Raw genomic sequence first — 20,584 nt, 5'->3', positions numbered from 1 at the left:
CAGGTACCATGAAGTCACAGGAAGCATACAAAATCGGTTTATTGTTGATTATTATCATTAGTGTCTTAGAGTATAACAATGAATCAAAAACATATTTTGCGGGCTACATGCAGATAGTCCATGTTTATTAAAACCACTATGCTACCATTAAGGACACTATAATATGTCCTGGACGAATGATACTTTCGTAAGAAAGTCTACCTCTCAGTATTATTATATAAAGAGGTGCAAGAGTGTTATGCTTGCCTGACTCCCATTATATTTGTGTATTATAAGTGACTTCGTGCAGTTACTAGAATTTCAAGGGTTATCGAAACTCGGTACTGGAATTTCAAACGCTTCATAGGCCATAAGTTGATGGGAGCAGTTTTAGGTATTCAAAAGCGATCGGGAGAAAGTCATCAAAGAGCAATCACACACATTGCAAAAAAAAAAAAAAAAAAAATGGTTCAAATGGCTCTGAGCACTATGGGACTTCTGAGGTCATCAGTCCCCTAGAACTTAGAACTACGTAAACCTAACTAACCTAAGGACATTACACACATCCATGCCCGAGGCAGGATTCGAACCTGCGACCGTAGCGGTCGCGCGGTTCCAGACTGTAGCGCCTAGAGCCACTCTGCCACCCAGGCCGGCACACACATTGCAACCCGTTGGAATAGGCGATAGAATGTTAATCGGTTGCAGCGAGCCTTACTGGTAACAACAGGCTGTAGTATACAAGGCCAAGCTCTAGCAGCCTTCTCGGTGGCTTTTATGCAACCACATTATGTAAATTTCATTAACTACCCAACTTCATTGTGCTCTAAGACATTTGATGGAGGTACAATGCTGATGGCGTTGTGTTCTCTGAGCTGTAAGAGTACTGCCAAAATATTTATATGTAAAGACTGAAATACTCCAATACAGTGGGGGAGGCCGGAAAGTTCGTAGAGGAATGAGCTTCTTATCCAAATAAGTACTTCGACGTCATCTAAAATTGTTCTGTGCGAGGTAAACGATAGAGGAGTTCAGTTATCCAGGTTTCCGTTTTACAGTGTGCTAGACTCTTTGACAATTCTTTCCTTCATTCTGGTGCAATGCTCAGTCAGTGGATGAATAATTGTGTGAGACCATCACACTGACACCCACCCTGCGCGATCCCATGCACTGGGATCAGTCTGGACGATTGGACGACTAGTTCAGTATACCCTTATTGAAAAGTAGGTAAAATATTCTCCACCCCCCCCCCCCACACACCTTTCCGATAGTATAGGGGATATCATCGATATACGCAGTTTTGAAGCATTGTTAACTCGTTAGTGTTGACAAACCTCAATACGAAAACTGGATGTAGAACAACGTACGGATGGAAAAAACCGGTATTTTTTGGTTATCTGTTTGGTCTCGGTTATAGCAAGTGATTATTATGTTTTACTAATAACCGAGTAAAAAACCGAAAAACCAACCAGCCACAGCAGCAGTGATAAAAGTTTACGTTGTTAAGTAAACCATTTTTAATAAAAGGGGCGATTTTTATTCGTAAGCCTTGCATTGGTTTGAAATATTGCGTTATTATAGAAAATGGTAAAAGCAATCAGTGTTATTTCAGTAAGAATGCCGGCAGAAACGAGCTGCATACACATGGCAGAAGAATTAGTACAGCTTTGCTGAGAGAATAATGTCCCTGTTGCCGCGGGTCGTGGCTTAAGAAACGCTTGTACGTGCAATGTGCAACACCTGCGTCCAACAGATCTATGCGGTAGTTTGCCGTTGCCATCATCGGAAAATCATTGTATTGTAGAAAGGCACCAACCTTGGTCTGGAAATATTTTTGCGAAGTGACGTAGCAAAGAGGTACAGGGCTTCATTTGTCTGTTGCTATGAAACAGTAAGAGGAGGGAAATTGTAATAACAGTAAGAAACTACAAACTTAACAATAATTCATTCATAGCATTCACAATCAAAGATAAGTAACTGACCTGCTACCTGTGTCTGCATAATATGCCATTATCTTGTAGCCCTTGAAAACGGACAAGCTGACAAGTAAAACAGCCTCCGTTTTCACTCTTTAACATTGACTATTCGTAATGTACAAACAGCGCAACGATCCCCGATTACATGATTTTCCAATAGTTTCAAAAATTTAGAATCAATAGCAGAATACTGTTGACTTTTTGTAGTATTCAACCGCTTATCACTTTTCGAGAAAAGCAGCGAACGGTGAACGGACTATGTCTACAATTATATGTCTATTAAATTATGATGCTTACAGCGACATCTATTGCTACATTTTGTGACTACTTTATTTTTCTTCTGCCATACGTTTTCCACCTTCTACGATAATATTCCGTTGCAATTTGACATCATTCTGACCATTGGTGTTATTCCTACAGCGGTTTGAAAATTTAACTTTAATTATAATCCCCCTGTACAACATGTGCAAGATACGAGATGGAACAAAAACAATCGAACATGACAAATGATGTGTTTGGGTTAAAAAGGGTGTAAGACTGTGAAGCCGTCCGTTCTTGAAGTTTGTCACCGTGGCATGTTTCAATAAAATAATGTCAGTTTACAATACGCCCCACGTCGAATAAAACACTCGTCGTAGTAATAGCTGTTTCCACCATTGTCATCAGGAATTAAAGTTACTGACTTCGGGCGCTGGCACAATGTTCCAACTTATGTAGCATCTGGCACCTTCCAGAGAATACCGAAGTAACGCATGCACCAAAGGCGAGTTGGTCAAATCATAGCAGCTCCGGGTCGCCGCCGGACCGAGTGACTTCAGCTACCGCACGCGGCCGGCGTCACGTTTGAAACTGCCGCTCACGCCTCCCTGCAAGCGTCAGGCACCTATATCTCTGCATTTTGTTGACATTCTAAGTCTGCCATAGTACCAAGTGTGTGCCTCTCTCAAAAACGTTCCTCTATATTCTAATTTCTGCCAACAGTCCCGCCGGAGGTACAACCCCAACAGAGCATTATAGTAGAGATAGAAAATACCGCTTTAATTGTTAGTGTTTCTTGTTCACCAGTGCTAAGACCACGATCGGTTTCGGGCTAATATATACCCATCATCAGGTGTGATAGCGAAAATAATTAAGAGATCTAAGCTAATAATAATTTTTACACACACTAGTACTAGCGAAAAAATACCACGGACGACTGCCTCGGTACAGAAGTGTGGAATGACCACCAGGACACGTATATTTTGTGCTGCAATGGAGAGTGTAGCTCGCGGTGTCCGTAACACCAATGAGCGCAGAGCACGGAGCAGTTTACACGAAATAGGAACCAAACTAGTACCCCACATTTAGAGTAGTTCTACCATCTACCGACGGGTGGAATAACACGGGACCAACTAGCCCCGCCTTTCACAATTTGAACTAGTTCAAAATGGTTCAAATGGCTCTAAGCGCAATGGGACTTAACATCTGAGGTCATCAGTCCCCTAGAACTTAGAACTACTTAAACCTAACTAACCTAAGACATCACACACATCCACGCCAGAGGCAGGATTCGAACCTGCGGCCGTAGCAGCAGGGCGGTTCCGGACTGAAGCGCCTGGAACCGCTCGGCCACAGCGGCCAGCATTTGAACTAGTGTTTTACAAAATGCGAAAGAAAACAACCATTACAAAAAGGTTGCATGAAAAACCGTAAGAGGACGTTATGAGTGATAAAGCAACATATTAAAATACGGCAGTACAGAATCGTAGTAAAACTGGGAGCCGAAGACTTAAAGCTTATGCATTAAATCGTAAAACTACATCTTTTTCCTCCTTTCCATGAGTGGCATGAAAATTTTAATTTAGGCGGCACGCATAAGGTGACGTTGAATAACTTTCCGTAGTCGTGAGGAAAAAGAACATACAAATGTATCACTGTTATTAAAAAATCATCTTGGTATCAAGCATTTTTTTTTTTTTTTTTTTCTTCTGGCTGGCTTCATGCGGTCCGCCACGAATTTCTCTCGTGTGCCAGCCTCTTCATCTCCGAGTAGCGCAGTCCATGAAATTTTTAACATTCGTCTGTAGCACCACATCCCAAACGCTTCGAGTCTCTTCTTCTGTTTTCCCGCAGTCCATGATTTCATTACCATAGAAGGCTGTGCTCCAAATTCACATTCTCAGAAATTTCTTCGTAAAATTAAGATCTATGTTTGACACTAGTAGACTTCTCTTGGCCTGAAACGTCCTTTCTGCCAGTGCTAGTTTGCTTTATACGTCCTTCTTGCTCCGCCCGTCCTGGGCTATTTTGCTGCTTAGGTAACAGAATTCCTGAGCTTCATCATCTTCGTGATGCCCAATCCTGATTCTTTCTCGCTGTTCTCAATTCACCTACTTCTCATTACTTTAATCTTTCTTCGATTTACTCTCAGACCATACTCTGTACTCATTAGACTGTTCATTCCTACAGCAGATCTTGTAATTCTCCTTCACTTTCACTGAGGATAGCAACATCATCAGCGTTTCTTATCATTGATATCCTTTCACCTTCGACTTTAATTCCACTCTTGAACCTTTCTTTTATTTCTGTCATTGCTTCTTCGATGTATAGATTGAACAGTAGGGGTGAAAGACTACATCATTGCCTTATACACTTTTTTATCAGTGCACTTCGTACTTCCACTCTTATAATTTCCATTCGGTTCTTGTACAAATTGCATATTACCCGTCTTTTCCTGCAGCTTATCCTTATTTTCTCAAAATTTCAAACATTTTCCACCATTTGATACTGTCTACAGCTTTTTCAGTTCGACAAATCCTCCGAAAGTGTCTTGATTTTTCTTTATCTTGCTCCCATTATCAACCGCAATGTCAGAATCGCCTCTCAGGTACCTTTACGTTTCCTAAAGCCAAACTAATCGTCATCTAACACACTCTCAGTTTTCTTTCCCATTCTTCGGTAGATTATTCTTGTCAGCAACTTCGATGCATGAGCTGTTAAGCTGATTGTGCCGTAATTCTCGCACTTGACGGCTCTTGCGATCTTCGGAATTATATGGATGATATTTTTCCGAAAGACAGATTGCACATAGACAGACTCACACATTCTACACACCAACGTGAATAATCGTTTTGTTTCCAGTTTCCCCAATGATTTTAGAAGTTCTGATGCAGTGTTATCCAACCCTTCTGCCTTATTTGATTTTAAGCCTTCCAGAGCTCTTTTAAACCCTAATACTTGATCCTTTATCTCGTCTATATGGATTCTCATTTCTTCTCCAATCAGTCAAGTCCTCCCCCATAGAGGACTTCAATGCATTCTTTCCATTTATTCGCGCCAGCCGCGGTGGTCTTGCGGTTGTAGGCGCGCAGTCCGGAACCGTGCGACTGCTACGGTCGCAGGTTCGAATCCTGCCTCGGGCATGGGTGTGTGTGATGTCCTTAGGTTAGTTAGGTTTAAGTAGTTCTAAGTTCTAGGGGACTGATGACCACAGCAGCTGAGTCCCATAGTGCTCAGAGCCATTTGAACCATTTATTCGCTCTCTGCTTTGCACTTAACAGTTGAAGTCCCATTAAACTCTTTATGTTACCACCTTCGTTTTTAGTTTCAGTGAAGGCTGTTTTGACTTTCCTGTACGCTCAGTCAGTCCTCCCGACAATCATTTCGTTTTCATTTATTCACATTTTTCTTGCAGCTATTTGGCCTTAGCTTCCTTGCACTTTCTATTTATTTTATTCCAAACTGACCTGTATCTCTGTACTCCTGAATTTTCTTGAACATTTTTGTGATTCCTTCTTCCATCGATCTACAGAAGTATTTTTTCTGTTATCCATGGTTTCTTCGCAGTTACCTTCTTTGTACCCACAGTTCTCTTTTCAGCTTCTGTGATGGCCCTTTTTAGAGATTACAATACGTGTTAAGCTGAAATTCTTACTGGGCTATTCCTTACTGCAGTGTCTATAGCCTCAGAGAACTTCAAGCGCACCTCTTCATTCCTTAGTACTTCCGTATCCAACTTCTTTGGGCATTGACTATTCCTGACAAGTCTCTTAAGCTTCATCGTACTCCTCATCGATACTCAGTTCTAATCTGAGTCTGTATCTGCTGCTGGGTACGCCAAACATTCCAGTGCCTGATTTCAGAATGTCTGTCTGACCATGATATAACTTAACTGAAACCTTCCTGTATCTCCAGGCCTTTTCCAGCTGAAATCTTTCTGCACTTCCTGGCCTTTTCCAAGTATGCCTTCTCCTCTTGTGATACTTGAACAGAGTATTCGCTATTACTAGATGAAATTTCTTACAAAACTCAGTCTTTTTCCTCTCTCATTCCTAGTACCAAGCCCATACCCTCACGTAACTCTTTGTTCTACTCTTTCCCCTACAGCCACATTCCAGTCCAGAATGACTATCAGATTTCCATCTCCCTTTACGTACTGACTTACCCTTTCAATATGCTCACATGCGTTGTCTATCTCTTCATCTTCGGCTTGCGACGTCGGCATGAATAGCTGAATATCGCTCTCTGTGTTGGTTTGCTGATGATTCTTATGAGAACAATCCTATCACTGAACTGTTCATAGTAACTCTCTCTCTGTCCTACCTTCCTGTTCATAACAAATCCTACAGCCGTAATACCATTTTCTGCCGCTGTTGATATTACCATGTACTCATCTGACCAGAAATCATTGTCTATTTTTCCATTTAACTTCACTGACCTTCACTATATCTAGATTCAACCTTATTATTTTCTTTTTCTGATTTCCTAGCTTTCTTACCACGTTCAGACTTGTAACATTACGCTACTCGACTCGTGGAACGATATCCTTTCATTGATTTCAATCTTTTTCTCAAGGTCACCTCCTCCTTGGCAGTCTGCTCCCTGAAACCCGAACGGACGACTATTTCGGAATCTTTTGCTAAAGGAGAGATCATCATGACAATTTTCAATTACAGACCACATATCCTGTAGATATACACTATGTTGTTGATCGTTGCTGAATCTTATGCCTTTAAGGGCAGTCAGACAACCGAAGTCAAGGGAATGCTTGAACATCTGTCTGCTCCTCCTCCCTCTTTGACAAGGCAGTCGGCTGAATGAGGGGTGACTTCGGCAGCCAGTTTTGATGATTTTTATTCGAAATTTATGCTGGGGCGGGTTTAGAAACCGGGATCTAGGACGTTCTGGTTATTAATCAAAGGTGATACTCCTAGACCTAGCTAACTAAAAGCCGGTGACTCAATAAAAGTTACGTAAGATAAGACGTGAGACCATTAAATTTTACATCGTGAATGTATTATTCATTGCTCCTCAGTTCATCCAAAGCAGCGTAAAATGGCTGCACTTCGAGAAATGCTTTGCCGCACAATTGAACTCATTCTGACAAAACAAAATTACCTGTTGTGAGTTGGATGTCATTAAATTTATAGCACATGCTAATGGTCACAAGCCAAACGTTATACTTCTTGTTCAGCAAATGCAGTCGAGAGTCGCATCTAACAGTCGCTACCAGGTTAAACTATCGTCTGCTAGTAATGGTAGCCCTAATTTTTTTTTTTTTTTTTTTTTTTTGCAGGATACCACATGTAGGTGTAATATCTGCTAACATCGGTAACTAGCTTAGAAAAGAGGGGTCATACCGATTCTCTATAGCCCCAATAAGGTCGGACACCTAGTAAGGCACCACGAAACTAGAGAAGCAATCGCTACGCGCAATCGGATGTCCATCGCATCCAACGTAGTGAGCGTCCTTCCGCCTACATAGACCAAACTCGCCGCTCCGGTTCAGAAAGGATCAGGACCTTTGCAGTTCTGAACCTACCCTCACCAATCACTTGAAAAACCGTAATCATTCCATCTCAGATATAAACAGGGATTGTAGCTTTTTCATATCCAACATAAGAGCCCTATTTTAAATATCTCAGAAGAAACCGAATTTATCCGCAGCATTGACCATAATCCATCGTTCCTTTTTAATGAACAAACATATCAGAAGCATGCAGTCCTATTGAATAACATTTCTTCTTTTGAAAGAGCGTCCCACCTCATTTCATTCTACTTCTGGATTATTAAACTTTATACATGTATTCATCTTAACTGGGTAAGTCTTTTTGCCATTGCTTTGGTGGCCCATAATTAGAGTTAGCTACAAAACAGCATATGCCTGTTTGCCACAGGAGGGACTTCAAGATTTTTCCAGTTTCTATCTTGCGTAGCTGTAAAATGTCCTCTTTTGATTGAAATCGTCGTATCTTCAGTTTATTTAGCCTTTGTCTATGGCGCGTTATTGTGCGTCATTATGTGTGTCCTCACTAAATTAAAATTTGCCTGTCATTCATGACGTAAAATGTATTTGTCTCACGTCTCACTTTACGGAAGCTTTGTCGTGTTGTCGGATTTTGGTTAGCAGTTTCATTACCTTGCTTCATTGCCCGGTTTCCATGTGTCCGTTTATTGCAATTACTACTAGCTATTGAATAGTATAGGGCTTTTTGACAGTGAAAACTTTCAGGTTAAGTCACTTTCAATTTTGCTTACTAGCAAGATGATTTTTAGTAAGAGTGGCACATTTGTTTGTTCTTTTACCTCATGACTACGGTACGTTATTCCACGTGGCCTCATTCATCCCAACTACATTAATATTTGCGTGTCACTCGAGGAAAGGAAAGTAGTCACCTATCACTAGTTCAAATTGTGAACCGTGGGGCATGTTGGCCCCGTCGTATTCTTCCCGTCAGTAGATGGCAGTTCTACTGAAAATCTAGTTTACCAGCGTACTTTCTACTTCGTGCACGCTATTCCGTGCTCTGCGTTCGCTAGTAGTACGTACACCGCGTCCCCTACTCGTCCATCGCACCACTCGGGGTCATGGCACGAAGCTTAAGCGCCCTTCATTCCAGTCTTCTTCCCCCAGACAGTCGACCGTTGTAATATCTCGTGACGCTTTGGCACTGTCATGGTTTACCGCATCTAGCCCGACCGTTTTTTTCAAAAATGTTATATGGTACTTCTTTTTTGTTTTTTCATATGCACTAGTGGGTGTCTGCATTATTATTAGCTTCGGTCTCTCGTTTATTTTCAGTATCATACCTAATTATACGTAATAGCCGGGAACTGGTGGTGATCTAAGCATTGAAAAATAAAAATCCTTATAAATTAAGTGGTATTTTCGGTCTCTACTGATTTTTCCGACCTGCAACAGAGCCGACAGTCAGTTTTTGGTTGGACAGATTAACAACTGTTCTGTGTGTGGGCCTTCTTGGACTCTACGTCGGCATGACTGCTAGACTGTGTTACATTTCATCGCATAGAAAACGGACATAAAATACAGTCTGAAAATACTAGTGGCTACTAGTATTTTCAGACTGTATTTTATGTCCGTTTTCTATGCGATGAAATGTAACACAGTCTAGCAGTCATGCCGACGTAGAGTCCAAGAAGGCCCATACACAGAACAGTTGTTAATCTGTCCAACCAAAAACTGACTGTCGGCTCTGTTGCAGTGCTGAGTAACTTTTCATCATCCCCGCGTCCAATATTGGATACTGTTAGCGGAATAGCGCAGTTCATTGGGCATCTTTACGCGACGCAGATGAGGGCGTCAGGTTACTAGCCGAAGCTAATTCACGTAAATCTACTATTAGCCAGGAATAACGAAGTTGCTTGCAGTTATTACGTGAGAAGGAGGACTTGGTTGTCTTGCCATCTGACGAATAAAATGCCAGTATCGTCCTGAAATCTTAAAATTACCACCTGAAGATGCTGCATTGGAAGGCAAATACGGAAAATTAGTCGCGATCCATCACAGGCCATCGTCAGAAACACAGTGAAGTTCTTAAAGGACTCTGGTATGGCAGAAGAGGTAATGAAGAAATTGACACCACGTGCCGCCAGGTCTCCCTGGCTTTATGGATTGTCGAAGATGTGAAACAATGGTGTTCCTCAAGGCACAAGTCAATGCAATCATTTTTCCCACCTACAGATTTGCAAAACACCTCTCAGAGTTATTGGCAGGCAAACTGGAACACTACGAATACCGTGTTGTTAACCAGCAGTCATTGAGGCCATCAAGAAAATATAGCTAGCCCAAAAGGACACTTTTTACAAAGGTGCCGGTACAAGGCACCTTGTAACAAAGCCTAGAAAATGGACATAAAATACAAATTTAAAAGATGAAATTCTTAACTCATGCATCATCATATGGGATTCTAAATGAGGCAGCAGAAAATAAACAGCAACAATTTTAACAGAGACCATGAGTACACACTTAAAAGGGCATGAGGGCGGGCTTTGTCTTGTACAGCGAAAGTAAAGGTGAATGATTAACACTTATATGGAGGTGGGAGCGACAGTTTCAAATGTGGTACTGGCCTCTCGCACTACCTTACGTCGTTCGGTCCCGAGCTGGAGCTGCCATAAGCTGTTAGTCTCGAATTCTGCGAATACACATAGGCGAAACTCCGTCCCATCTCCGACAGGCAGTAACTTTAACTCCTGATAATAATGATGGAGACAGCTATCGAAAGTTCGAGTGATGTGACTTTTAAATCGAGAAGTTTTTATTGAGGAATGCAGTCTCTCGACCATAGTGTTAAATCTATACATAGAAAAAGCAATGACGGAAATAGAAGAAAGGTTCACAAGTAGGATTATTATTCCAGGGGCAAGGATATCAAAGATGACGTCTACTAGCTACAGTGCTGTCCTCAGTGGAAGTGAAGAAGAATTGTTGACAATAAACCGAAGAAAGACGATGGGAATGAGGTGCTGGAAAAGTTAGATTATCGATAAACTTTACGCCAAAACTGGTGACACAGTGGAGACGAAGCAAAGAAATGCTGTCACCTTGAAAGCAAACAAACACATGCCGGAAGAAGCAAAGATGACATAGAAAGTAGACTAGGACGGGGAAGGAGGACATCCTTCGCCAAAAGAAGGCTACTAGTATCGAATACTGGCCTTAATTTGAGGAAGAAAATTTGTGAATGTGCGTCTCCACAGGGTATGGTAGTGAATTAGGGATTTTAAGGAAACCAGAAAAGAAGGAAATCGAAGCATTTGAAATTTCGTGTTATAGAAGAAAATAAATGGATAAGCGAAGACAGATACTGTAACACATCCAGCACAATATTGAAACGTAGGGTAGAAGTGCTACTCCTTGTTGAAGAGATTGTCACAAGAGAAGAATTGGTGGTGGCTGGAATGAGACCACTCAGAAAAGATACGAATATAAAAAAAAGGCTCCCGCAGTCAATGGCGGAGGAAGGTAACGGCATACCGTCTACAATAGAATCATGCATATTAAATCACTGCTGCGTTCAAACCTGCGCGGGGATGAGACTCCTAGATGCGCTCATGACGAGCACGAGTAACTTGAGTAATCGTGGTCATTCGGCCATTAATGAGACGTTAGTGCCGTTTACTGTTTCTTCTGGGTGGACATTAATGTAAAATGTATAGATTACATGTTTTTACAATAAGTATTGTATGAACAACTTGCGAGTTTTACCAAGGAACAATATATTATGCTACAATCTATGCCTATTCCATGGAATTGAGATTCTGTGTTTGAACTCTGGCCTGTTTCGTCATTACTATTTTTCTTTTTGGCTTATGATGTGGATGTGAACCGTAAGGAGCGTTTAACGAAAGTTCACCTTGCTGTATCAGCCAATGTAAGTTATTAACAAAACTGGAAATAGAGTTGTTTGTGTCTTAAAAATTGTGTCCGTGTTGAATTCATTTCTAATCCTAAACCTTGCTTGTCTAGAGTAGACATGGGCCTTAACAGAAATTCTTCATTGATAGGCGCCATGTTAAAAAATAATTAAGAACTTTCTTCTAGGTCATCATAGAGACATTCCGCCGGTTAGAAAACTAAACCCCTTCTTTCAGATTCTACGAGCCCGGTGGTTGCTACAAATAATTTAATAACATTCATTTTCAGATTTTCGCAAAGTTGCGAGATAACATCCTAGGCAGGAAGGCCTGATCACATGATTCTAATTCTGGAATAAGATTTTATTTGCAAAATCTACGCTCGTTGTCTTATATAGGAAATAAAGACGAAACCACGATTTTGAGTTACGGAATTTATTGTTGTAGAGTGAACGGACTGGTGAAATATTCTCTGATGATATAAGCACACGACTTTTAACTTGACCTCGACTAGACATATATTGAGGAATATCTGTGGTGTTTAATAGTTAAACAAATGAGTATTTACAATTCCGTAACCCCTGGGAACTGAGCTAGTTTACTGAGTGCTTATACGCGTCGGGCAAAATTAAACAACTTATTACACTGAAACTTCCTGGCAGATTAAAAGTGTGTGCCGGACCGAGACTCGAACTCGGGACCTTTGCCTTTCGCGGGCAAGTGCTCTACCGACTGAGCTACCCAAGCACGACTCACGTCCCGTCCTCACAGCTTTAATTCGACCAGTAGCTCGTCTCCTACCTTCCAAACTTCACAGAAGCTCTCCTGCGAACCCTGCAGAACTAGCACTCCTGGGAGAAAGGATATTGCGGAGATATGGCTTACCCACAGCCTCGAGGATGTTTCTAGAATGAAATTTTCACTCTACAGTGGAGTGTGCGCTGATATGAAACTTTCTGGCAGATTAAAACTGTGTGCCGGACCGAGACTCGAACTCGGGACCTTTGCCTTTCGCGGGCAAGTGCTCTACCGCCTGAGCTACCCAAGCACGACTCACGCCCCGTCCTCACAACTTTAATTCCACCAGTACCTCGTCTCCTACCTAAGCCATGTCTCCGCAATATCCTTTCTTCCAGGAGTGCTAGTCTGCAGGGTTTGCAGGAGAGCTTCTGTGAAGTTTGGAAGGTAGGAGACGAGGTACTGGTGGAATTAAAGCTGTGAGGACGGGGCGTAAGTCGTGCTTGGGTAGGCCAGTCGGTAGAGCACTTGCCCGCGAAAGGCAAAGGTCCCGAGTTCGAGTCTCGGTCCGGCACACAGTTTTAATCTGCCAGTAAGTTTCAAATCAGCGCACACCCCGTTGTAGAGTGAAAATTTCATTCTAGAAATACATTACACTGTTAATGACATTCCTACATTAGTTATTTCTCTTTAATGCTGAGCCATTGCGTTAATGTGTGTTTCTTTTTTATATAAGTCACGGCTGATATTCATTCTATTACATTGCACTGATAGTAAAGAAAAGGAGTCACAACTATTCTTATTTTATTACATTACAGGCGCTACTGGATTGTTAAACACAACTTTCTGAGACAAATGTCCGTAAAATCTTTTCCTTGATGATTCTTAGCTCTTGTAGCGCACCGGTTTGTAATCTTGTGTGAAGAATGAGGCAAGTTGGTGGTCTACAGAGAGGATGAACGTACTCACAGTGTACGATGAGCATGATGCGCTTGCTGACGCTGGGCGGCACGCCGTTGGAGGCGATGCACAGGTAGGCGCCCATGTGCAGCCGGTTCACGCGCTTGATGTGGAACACGCTGCCCTCCACGCTCGCAACTGCAACACACGGGAGCCGCGAGTGGTAAGTGCGTGTCTCTGCTCTCACTCGTCTGCATTCTGCTGTGGCTCGCGATACAGGTGAGTGAAGGCAGTACTCTGAATGTCTTATAGCAACAGAGCAATTTCTGCAGAATGTGACTTCCCTGCCCGACTGAGAGAGGAAATGGCCGGCGAAGGCGATTTAAGCGGCGCCGCCGGCTAGGAGAAGTAAATTACCGACTGTAGTGATTGTGGACCGTCTTCCTCTTGGCTGTTGACTGAGGACAACACGTGGAGTCGGCTTTGCCGTTGATGGTGACTGGGGCTGCGCCGCGGGCTTGGACCTACATTGGCGTTGGTATCAAGCGGCTCTAATAATTAGGAATTATTTTTCAGCCAGGAAGACAGCCTGGATAACGAATGTTGGTGAACTGGCCTGTTGCCGAGAAAATATTGTATGCTGAGGAGTTTGTGAATCTTATACCACCTGATTTGGCGAAGGTGGTTAACGAGTCTGATTCGTAATGTTTGCCATGTCAGACATTTCTAGTTACGTTCACCGGAATAATAGTTGATTCACTGCCGTTCGGCTATTCTGATAGTCCTATTTTCTACTGGTCGTGTTAATAACGTGTGTACTAATTGGATAAACGTGCTCGACGGATTTGCCGGCTTAGGTCTATAGATATTCAAAAATGGTTCAAATGGCTCTGAGCACTATGGGACTCAACTGCTGTGGTCATCAGTCCCATAGAACTTAGAACTACTTAAACCTAACAAACATAAGGACATCACACACATCCATGCCCGAGGCAGGATTCGAACCTGCGACCGCAGCAGTCGCACGGTTCCGGACTGCGCGCCTAGAACCGCGAGACCACCGCGGCCGGCTATAGATATTAATAGGGTATAAATTAAAGCTATGTTTAATTGTGTGTTTTATCTCTTGCAGTATTGATCAACGTTCTGTGACCTGTATTTACTACTGTTTTGGTTCAAGTGGCTCTGAGCACTATAGGACTTAACATCCGAGGTCATCAGTGCCCTAGACTTAGAACTACTCAAACCTAACTAACCTAAGGACATCACACACAGCCATGCCCGAGGCAGGATTCGAACCTGCGACCGTAGCAGCAGCGCGATTCCGGAATTAAGCACCTAGAACCGCTGGGCCACAGCGGCCGGCTACTACTGTTTTGAGGGTTTTGCCAGTAGGCAGTTCAGCCGCAGTTAATCTGAAGCTAGCTCTTGAAAGGCTGTTGGCTGGGTGTCAGGTAGTTCGCTGTAGATTTTGCATTGTTGCCAATGAGCTGAAACAATCTATACTGACTCTATACTGGACGTCCTTGCAGTTGAAATTAAATTAATTTTCCTATTTGCCCTTCAGTTAGCTGAAAATTTCACCAGCCTTCGTATTTCTGTTTTATTCCTTATGTCCATCACATAATTTAACGTTGTAACCTATCTTTTGAGCTATTCGATTAATTTCGCATTTAGCGAAATTGCCTTGCCTGTATATCTTTTTCAAAATAGTATCCCTCGCACAACTTAAATTGAATAACAGTGTCTTACAGTTAATTAAGCGCCTTCGGCTGATCAGTCCTTGTGTTTCCTTTTAATCTACGTATGTGTTTAAGTTGTTTCGTTATTATGAATGTACTTTAACAAAAAATTTATCAGTGTATTGTTCTCTAAATGCAATAAGTCATCTTCTGCCCAATGTTGCGAAATAGTGATTGTGTATAAACTGCACTGCCTTGTGGTTCCTGATCGCCTTCTGTGACCTCTTTTACCCTGTTTATGGATTTTCTTCAGTAATTTTAAAAAGGTTATTTGTCGATCTCTTGCTACAAAATTCTTGTACCTTTCAGGTAAACAGTTATCAATAAAATCTTGTGGATATTCCCGGCAAATAAATTTATCCCTGGCAGTTCTCACACCATTTCTCCCTCTCCTCATTATAAATAAGAAACAGAAAGTATTTCATTTTATATAGTAGCGACGAATTTAGTGTCGCAGCAAACAAAACTACACTCCTGGAAATTGAAATAAGAACACCGTGAATTCATTGTCCCAGGAAGGGGAAACTTTATTGACACATTCCTGGGGTCAGATACATCACATGATCACACTGACAGAACCACAGGCACATAGACACAGGCAACAGAGCATGCACAATGTCGGCACTAGTACAGTGTATATCCACCTTTCGCAGCAATGCAGGCTGTTATTCTCCCATGGAGACGATCGTAGAGATGCTGGATGTAGTCCTGTGGAACGGCTTGCCATGCCATTTCCACCTGGCGCCTCAGTTGGACCAGCGTTCGTGCCGGACGTGCAGACCGCGTGAGACGACGCTTCATCCAGTCCCAAACATGCTCAATGGGGGACAGATCCGGAGATCTTGCAGGCCAGGGTAGTTGACTTACACCTTCTAGAGCACGTTGGGTGGCACGGGATACATGCGGACGTGCATTGTCCTGTTGGAACAGCAAGTTCCCTTGCCGGTCTAGGAATGGTAGAACGATGGGTTCGATGACGGTTTGGATGTACCGTGCACTATTCAGTGTCCCCTCGACGATCACCAGTGGTGTACGGCCAGTGTAGGAGATCGCTCCCCACACCATGATGCCGGGTGTTGGCCCTGTGTGCCTCGGTCGTATGCAGTCCTGATTGTGGCGCTCACCTGCACGGCGCCAAACACGCATACGACCATCATTGGCACCAAGGCAGAAGCGACTCTCATCGCTGAAGACGACACGTCTCCATTCGTCCCTCCATTCACGCCTGTCGCGACACCACTGGAGGCGGGCTGCACGATGTTGGGGCGTGAGCGGAAGACGGCCTAACGGTGTGCGGGACCGTAGCCCAACTTCATGGAGACGGTTGCGAATGGTCCTCGCCGATACCCCAGGAGCAACAGTGTCCCTAATTTGCTGGGAAGTGGCGGTGCGGTCCCCTACGGCACTGCGTAGGATCCTACGGTCTTGGCGTGCTTCCGTGCGTCGCTGCGGTCCGGTCCCAGGTCGACGGGCACGTGCACCTTCCGCCGACCACTGGCGACAACATCGATGTACTGTGGAGACCTCACGCCCCACGTGTTGAGCAATTCGGCGGTACGTCCACCCGGCCTCCCGCATGCCCACTATACGCCCTCGCTCAAAGTCCGTCAACTGCACACACGGTTCACGTCCACGCTGTCGCGGCATGCTACCAGTGTTAAAGACTGCGATGGAGCTCCGTATGCCACGGCAAACTGGCTGACACTGACGGCGGCTGTGCACAAATGCTGCGCAGCTAGCGCCATTCGACGGCCAACACCGCGGGTCCTGGTGTGTCCGCTCTGCCGTGCGTGTGATCATTGCTTGTACAGCCCTCTCGCAGTGTCCGGAGCAAGTATGGTGGGTCTGACACACCGGTGTCAATGTGTTCTTTTTTCCATTTCCAGGAGTGTATATGTGCCTCATACTTTTACTGTCATCGTCTCTTGACGTAAGATCTCATCCGATCTGTTCTTTTATAGATCATCGTCGTCTTTCAGTCGTAATAAGACAATCATAGTCTTCGGCATTCTCTCATACACGTCTTCGTCAGTCTCTCATAGTCGTCTCCATCAGTTAGTCATAATCAACTTCGTTAGTTACTCATAGTCGACTTAGTCAGTCAGTCACCGTCGATTTCGTCAGTCAGTCAATTACTGTCAATTCCATCAGCCAGTTTTACTGGCTATTTCATCAGCCACTATCGATTTCGTTAATCGATTGCAGCCGACTTCATCAGTCAATTCTTGTCGATGGCGTCAGTCGGTCCCAGTCGACTTTGTTAGTCACTAATAATCATTCATTCATGCCATAGTCGGCTTAGCTGGTCATAGCTGATTTCGTCAGTCAGCTATAATGACTCTCTCATATTTCCTCAGTTTGTAATAGTCGATTTTATCAGTGGTAATCACTCTCGCATAGTCACCTTAGCTAGTCATAGAAGTTGTCTGTCATTCATATGTTACTCTGTCTTGTCATAGCCGCCCTTGTCGGCCATACCTCCTCGTCATCATCCAACACCGCACTTTCTCCATTCCGCTTGTTAGTAACGGTCCCACGCAATCGTCGTGTGTGGCCGTTGAAGGTTCCTTAGTAACGAACAGTCGCCGTTTCGTTCATTCCTAAGAATGTTTCTACAACACAATTCCAGCTTAGAACAGTAATCTGGAGGCTCCCATTAACTACGTTGCCTACTTGTGCGTCATCGTTGATACGACGTCATCAGATGGAACAATATTATTGCTAAATGGACCATCTTCTACTCGTGGGTCAAAACTGTACAGCCTACTAACCACAGTTTCCTCTTAAAGAAACGTCCTAGAGTTTTATCGTGTCGTCCTGGTCCTCGATTGTCATGCACAGGACCTTTCTTTCCCTACACCACTACTCACTCTATACAACTCATATATAAAGAGTTAATTTACTACGTGTGAGATAACTGCTTGGTCAGCTTAGTTTAAGCTGTGAATATTACATACGTAATCGTAAAGTCCGGTATTGTGTGACTACGCACTTCGTGTAACTTTTAATAACATTCACATCTCTCAATGCTTTCCAAATCCTTGTTATTATAACCTATATTAAGCAAAAAAAGTCATTCGATACAATCACAAAATATTTTCTGTAACTGTCATCAAATCACATTAGTGACATATATGTATAATTTTTTCTCGTAGCCTTTGCCATTGATGATAGTATATCTGCTCTCACATCCTGTCTCTTTTCGCCGTTGGTTACTCGCCAGAACTGTCAAAATTGAACCAAGGAGGATATTGTTAACGTATATAAACTGTATCAAAAATTCCATCGCGTCTCTATACATACTTCTTCAAAAACTGCTGTTCCTTCCTATGCTTAGTTCCGATTTTTAACATTGAGGCCATTTTCTCTTTAGCGTTTAAAATTTTCGACTTTGGTATCTTTTTTTAGATTACTATTTTAACCCATTACAATTTGTTACACAGTCCCGAAAAATGTGTGCTGAACTAGAGGCTCCACTCAAAGATCATTTTCCATATTTGTTGCTTGTCCGTGTTGATGTAGATAGCTGAATCCCCTTTGAGTTGAAAAGGTAAATATGAGGTACGTTAGAAAATACGTTGCTCGTTGCTATCATCTGTGAATCTGGAAAGGAATAGCAAAGCTCATTTTCCGTGTGGAAGAAACCACCATGCCGCGAAGCTGTTGAAGAATTATCTCCTCTATGTCCTAAGTGAGCGTGGGGAAACCACCAATACCGGAGTAGGTGAACCGAATGGGATTTAAACTCGCTCTTTTGAATTCAAAGATGCAGCCACTGCTGTGAAATATAGAGATATGGGAGGCAATGAAAACAACGTCCCAACATGAATGATTGCCCGAGGGAGAGAAGTTTAGTGACGAATAAAATAGGTAATTTTGGATGGACAATTATAACGACGGACCCGAGTAGACATTTCTGAATCGGCTGTTTGGTCGAGTATTGCGTTAAATTCAACGTGAAAATAACCACATGGTAACATTTAGTAAAGTTTCACGACCGAAAAATTTCTAAAAGGAGATTCTTAAACAGTATATTCTCTGCCAGCGATGAATACTTGCATGAGCTTCCTCGATACTGAAGTGATACTCGCCAGCATTCACTAATGAAGGCTTTGCATGCTCTCAACAAGCCTAAATAACTCGAATACATCAGTCCCCCATGTGCTTACACTGATTCTAATTTCTCCCTCATTTCCTCTTCCAAAATGTCAGTAAATTGTTGACTTTCAGAAGAACTCTCTGAAATATTATGGATGAAAGAACAGATAGACATACATTTTTCCTATATATAATTACAAAAATGGACCCAAAATGTATGAAATGTGCATAACGAATCAAACAAAATCAAATACGATTATACAAACCCTTTCTTACAACTAAGATGTCATATTTCGCAAATTTCCTCCTACCAATAGCTCAGCTAATATCTTCAGTGTGGTTGCCGGAGTCGGAAGTTGGTTGAACAATTACTTCTCTTTACCCCCAAGCTTCGATGAATCCCCGAGGTTCTTGAAAGTAAATCTTTGTGCTAACAAAATGCATATGGTTCGTTTCACGTAGCCAGCTTATATCCATGTATTTCCACCATTAGCTTTTTTCCTCTACTGACTACATCGTATCTGAGCAAAATCATCATCAGAGTTGTTTGCGTCATGAGACGAGGCCAGCTGCTCCGTCGCCGTGTGACGGTGTGCGCATTAAAAAGAGATGCCAATGAGTAACGTATTTGTCTCCGAAAGAACAACCGGAGTCTTACACTGAGGAAATTCGCCAAAAGTGTGCTCCCGGGACGCTGTCGGAAACTACCCGCTCCGCCAACTAATTTATTGTTTTCATTTCCTTTCCGCATCGTTTCCTGAGTGAGGCGAATGAAATGCATTCAAGGATTGTAATTCTGATCTTGTTTTCTTGCTTTAAGGTTTTACACCTAGAACAATGGAGGCTAAAATGTACAATTTCAATATTTTGTACTTGAATGTCTTAGTTATTTTTGTGCTTCGTAGTTTTACTCTAACATTCCATGTAAAGGTCAAAGGGAGTGTGACTGCTAAATAATTTCCTGTGCGAATCATTAGCAAAGGTCGCCCGTTATCTGTGTAGTACTAGCACCAGGACTGGAAGTAGTAGGTTTGAATCCCAAAGAGAATGAATATGTATTTTTAACGTTGTTATTCCAATGCGTATGAATATATTGTTATTGTTCGAATGCTAGATAAACGTGTAGAAGCGTTCACGATACAGTCGCTGGTACTAGTGTAATTATGATGTGCTGCAGTTCGTCACAGGCAGATGTAAGCAAAGAAGTCGTTAAAAATATGCATCCACATGTGTAATACCAGATACTATGAAGTACAATAATAAAAGTGTGTTTAACTGAGCTCGAAAGCAAAGTATGCAGAAAACGCTACTCCTATATCGCGTAGCAAGCTGTTTCCATCAAACTTATTAATGGCACCTAATCTTTCTCTAGCTTAAATCGCATTAGATACAGTATGGTTTAAAGTCTATTTCAAAAGCGCTGTCGGCTGTTCTGACAAATGATCATTGAGAATTATTTAATTTTGCTGCTCTTATCTTCAGTTCTATCGTCCCTGTTTCAGGGTCCGACGATTG

General features: G+C 42.6%; 1 protein-coding gene across 1 annotated transcript in view; it reads right to left on the bottom strand.

The window, feature by feature from the left end:
- Positions 1 to 20,584, bottom strand: part of LOC126235475 (lachesin-like) — a 1,351,138-nt gene that overhangs the window by 287,233 nt on the left and 1,043,321 nt on the right. The window contains exon 5 of the mRNA XM_049944199.1: positions 13,299 to 13,427. Coding sequence (XP_049800156.1) covers positions 13,299 to 13,427 — 129 coding nt within the window. The remainder of the gene's footprint in view (positions 1 to 13,298; positions 13,428 to 20,584) is intronic.

This window comes from Schistocerca nitens, chromosome 1 (assembly GCF_023898315.1).
Source record: "Schistocerca nitens isolate TAMUIC-IGC-003100 chromosome 1, iqSchNite1.1, whole genome shotgun sequence".
Classification (NCBI taxonomy): Eukaryota; Metazoa; Arthropoda; class Insecta; order Orthoptera; family Acrididae; genus Schistocerca; species Schistocerca nitens.
Note: the sequence above shows the minus strand (reverse complement) of the source record. Positions and strands in the feature narration are given on the sequence as shown.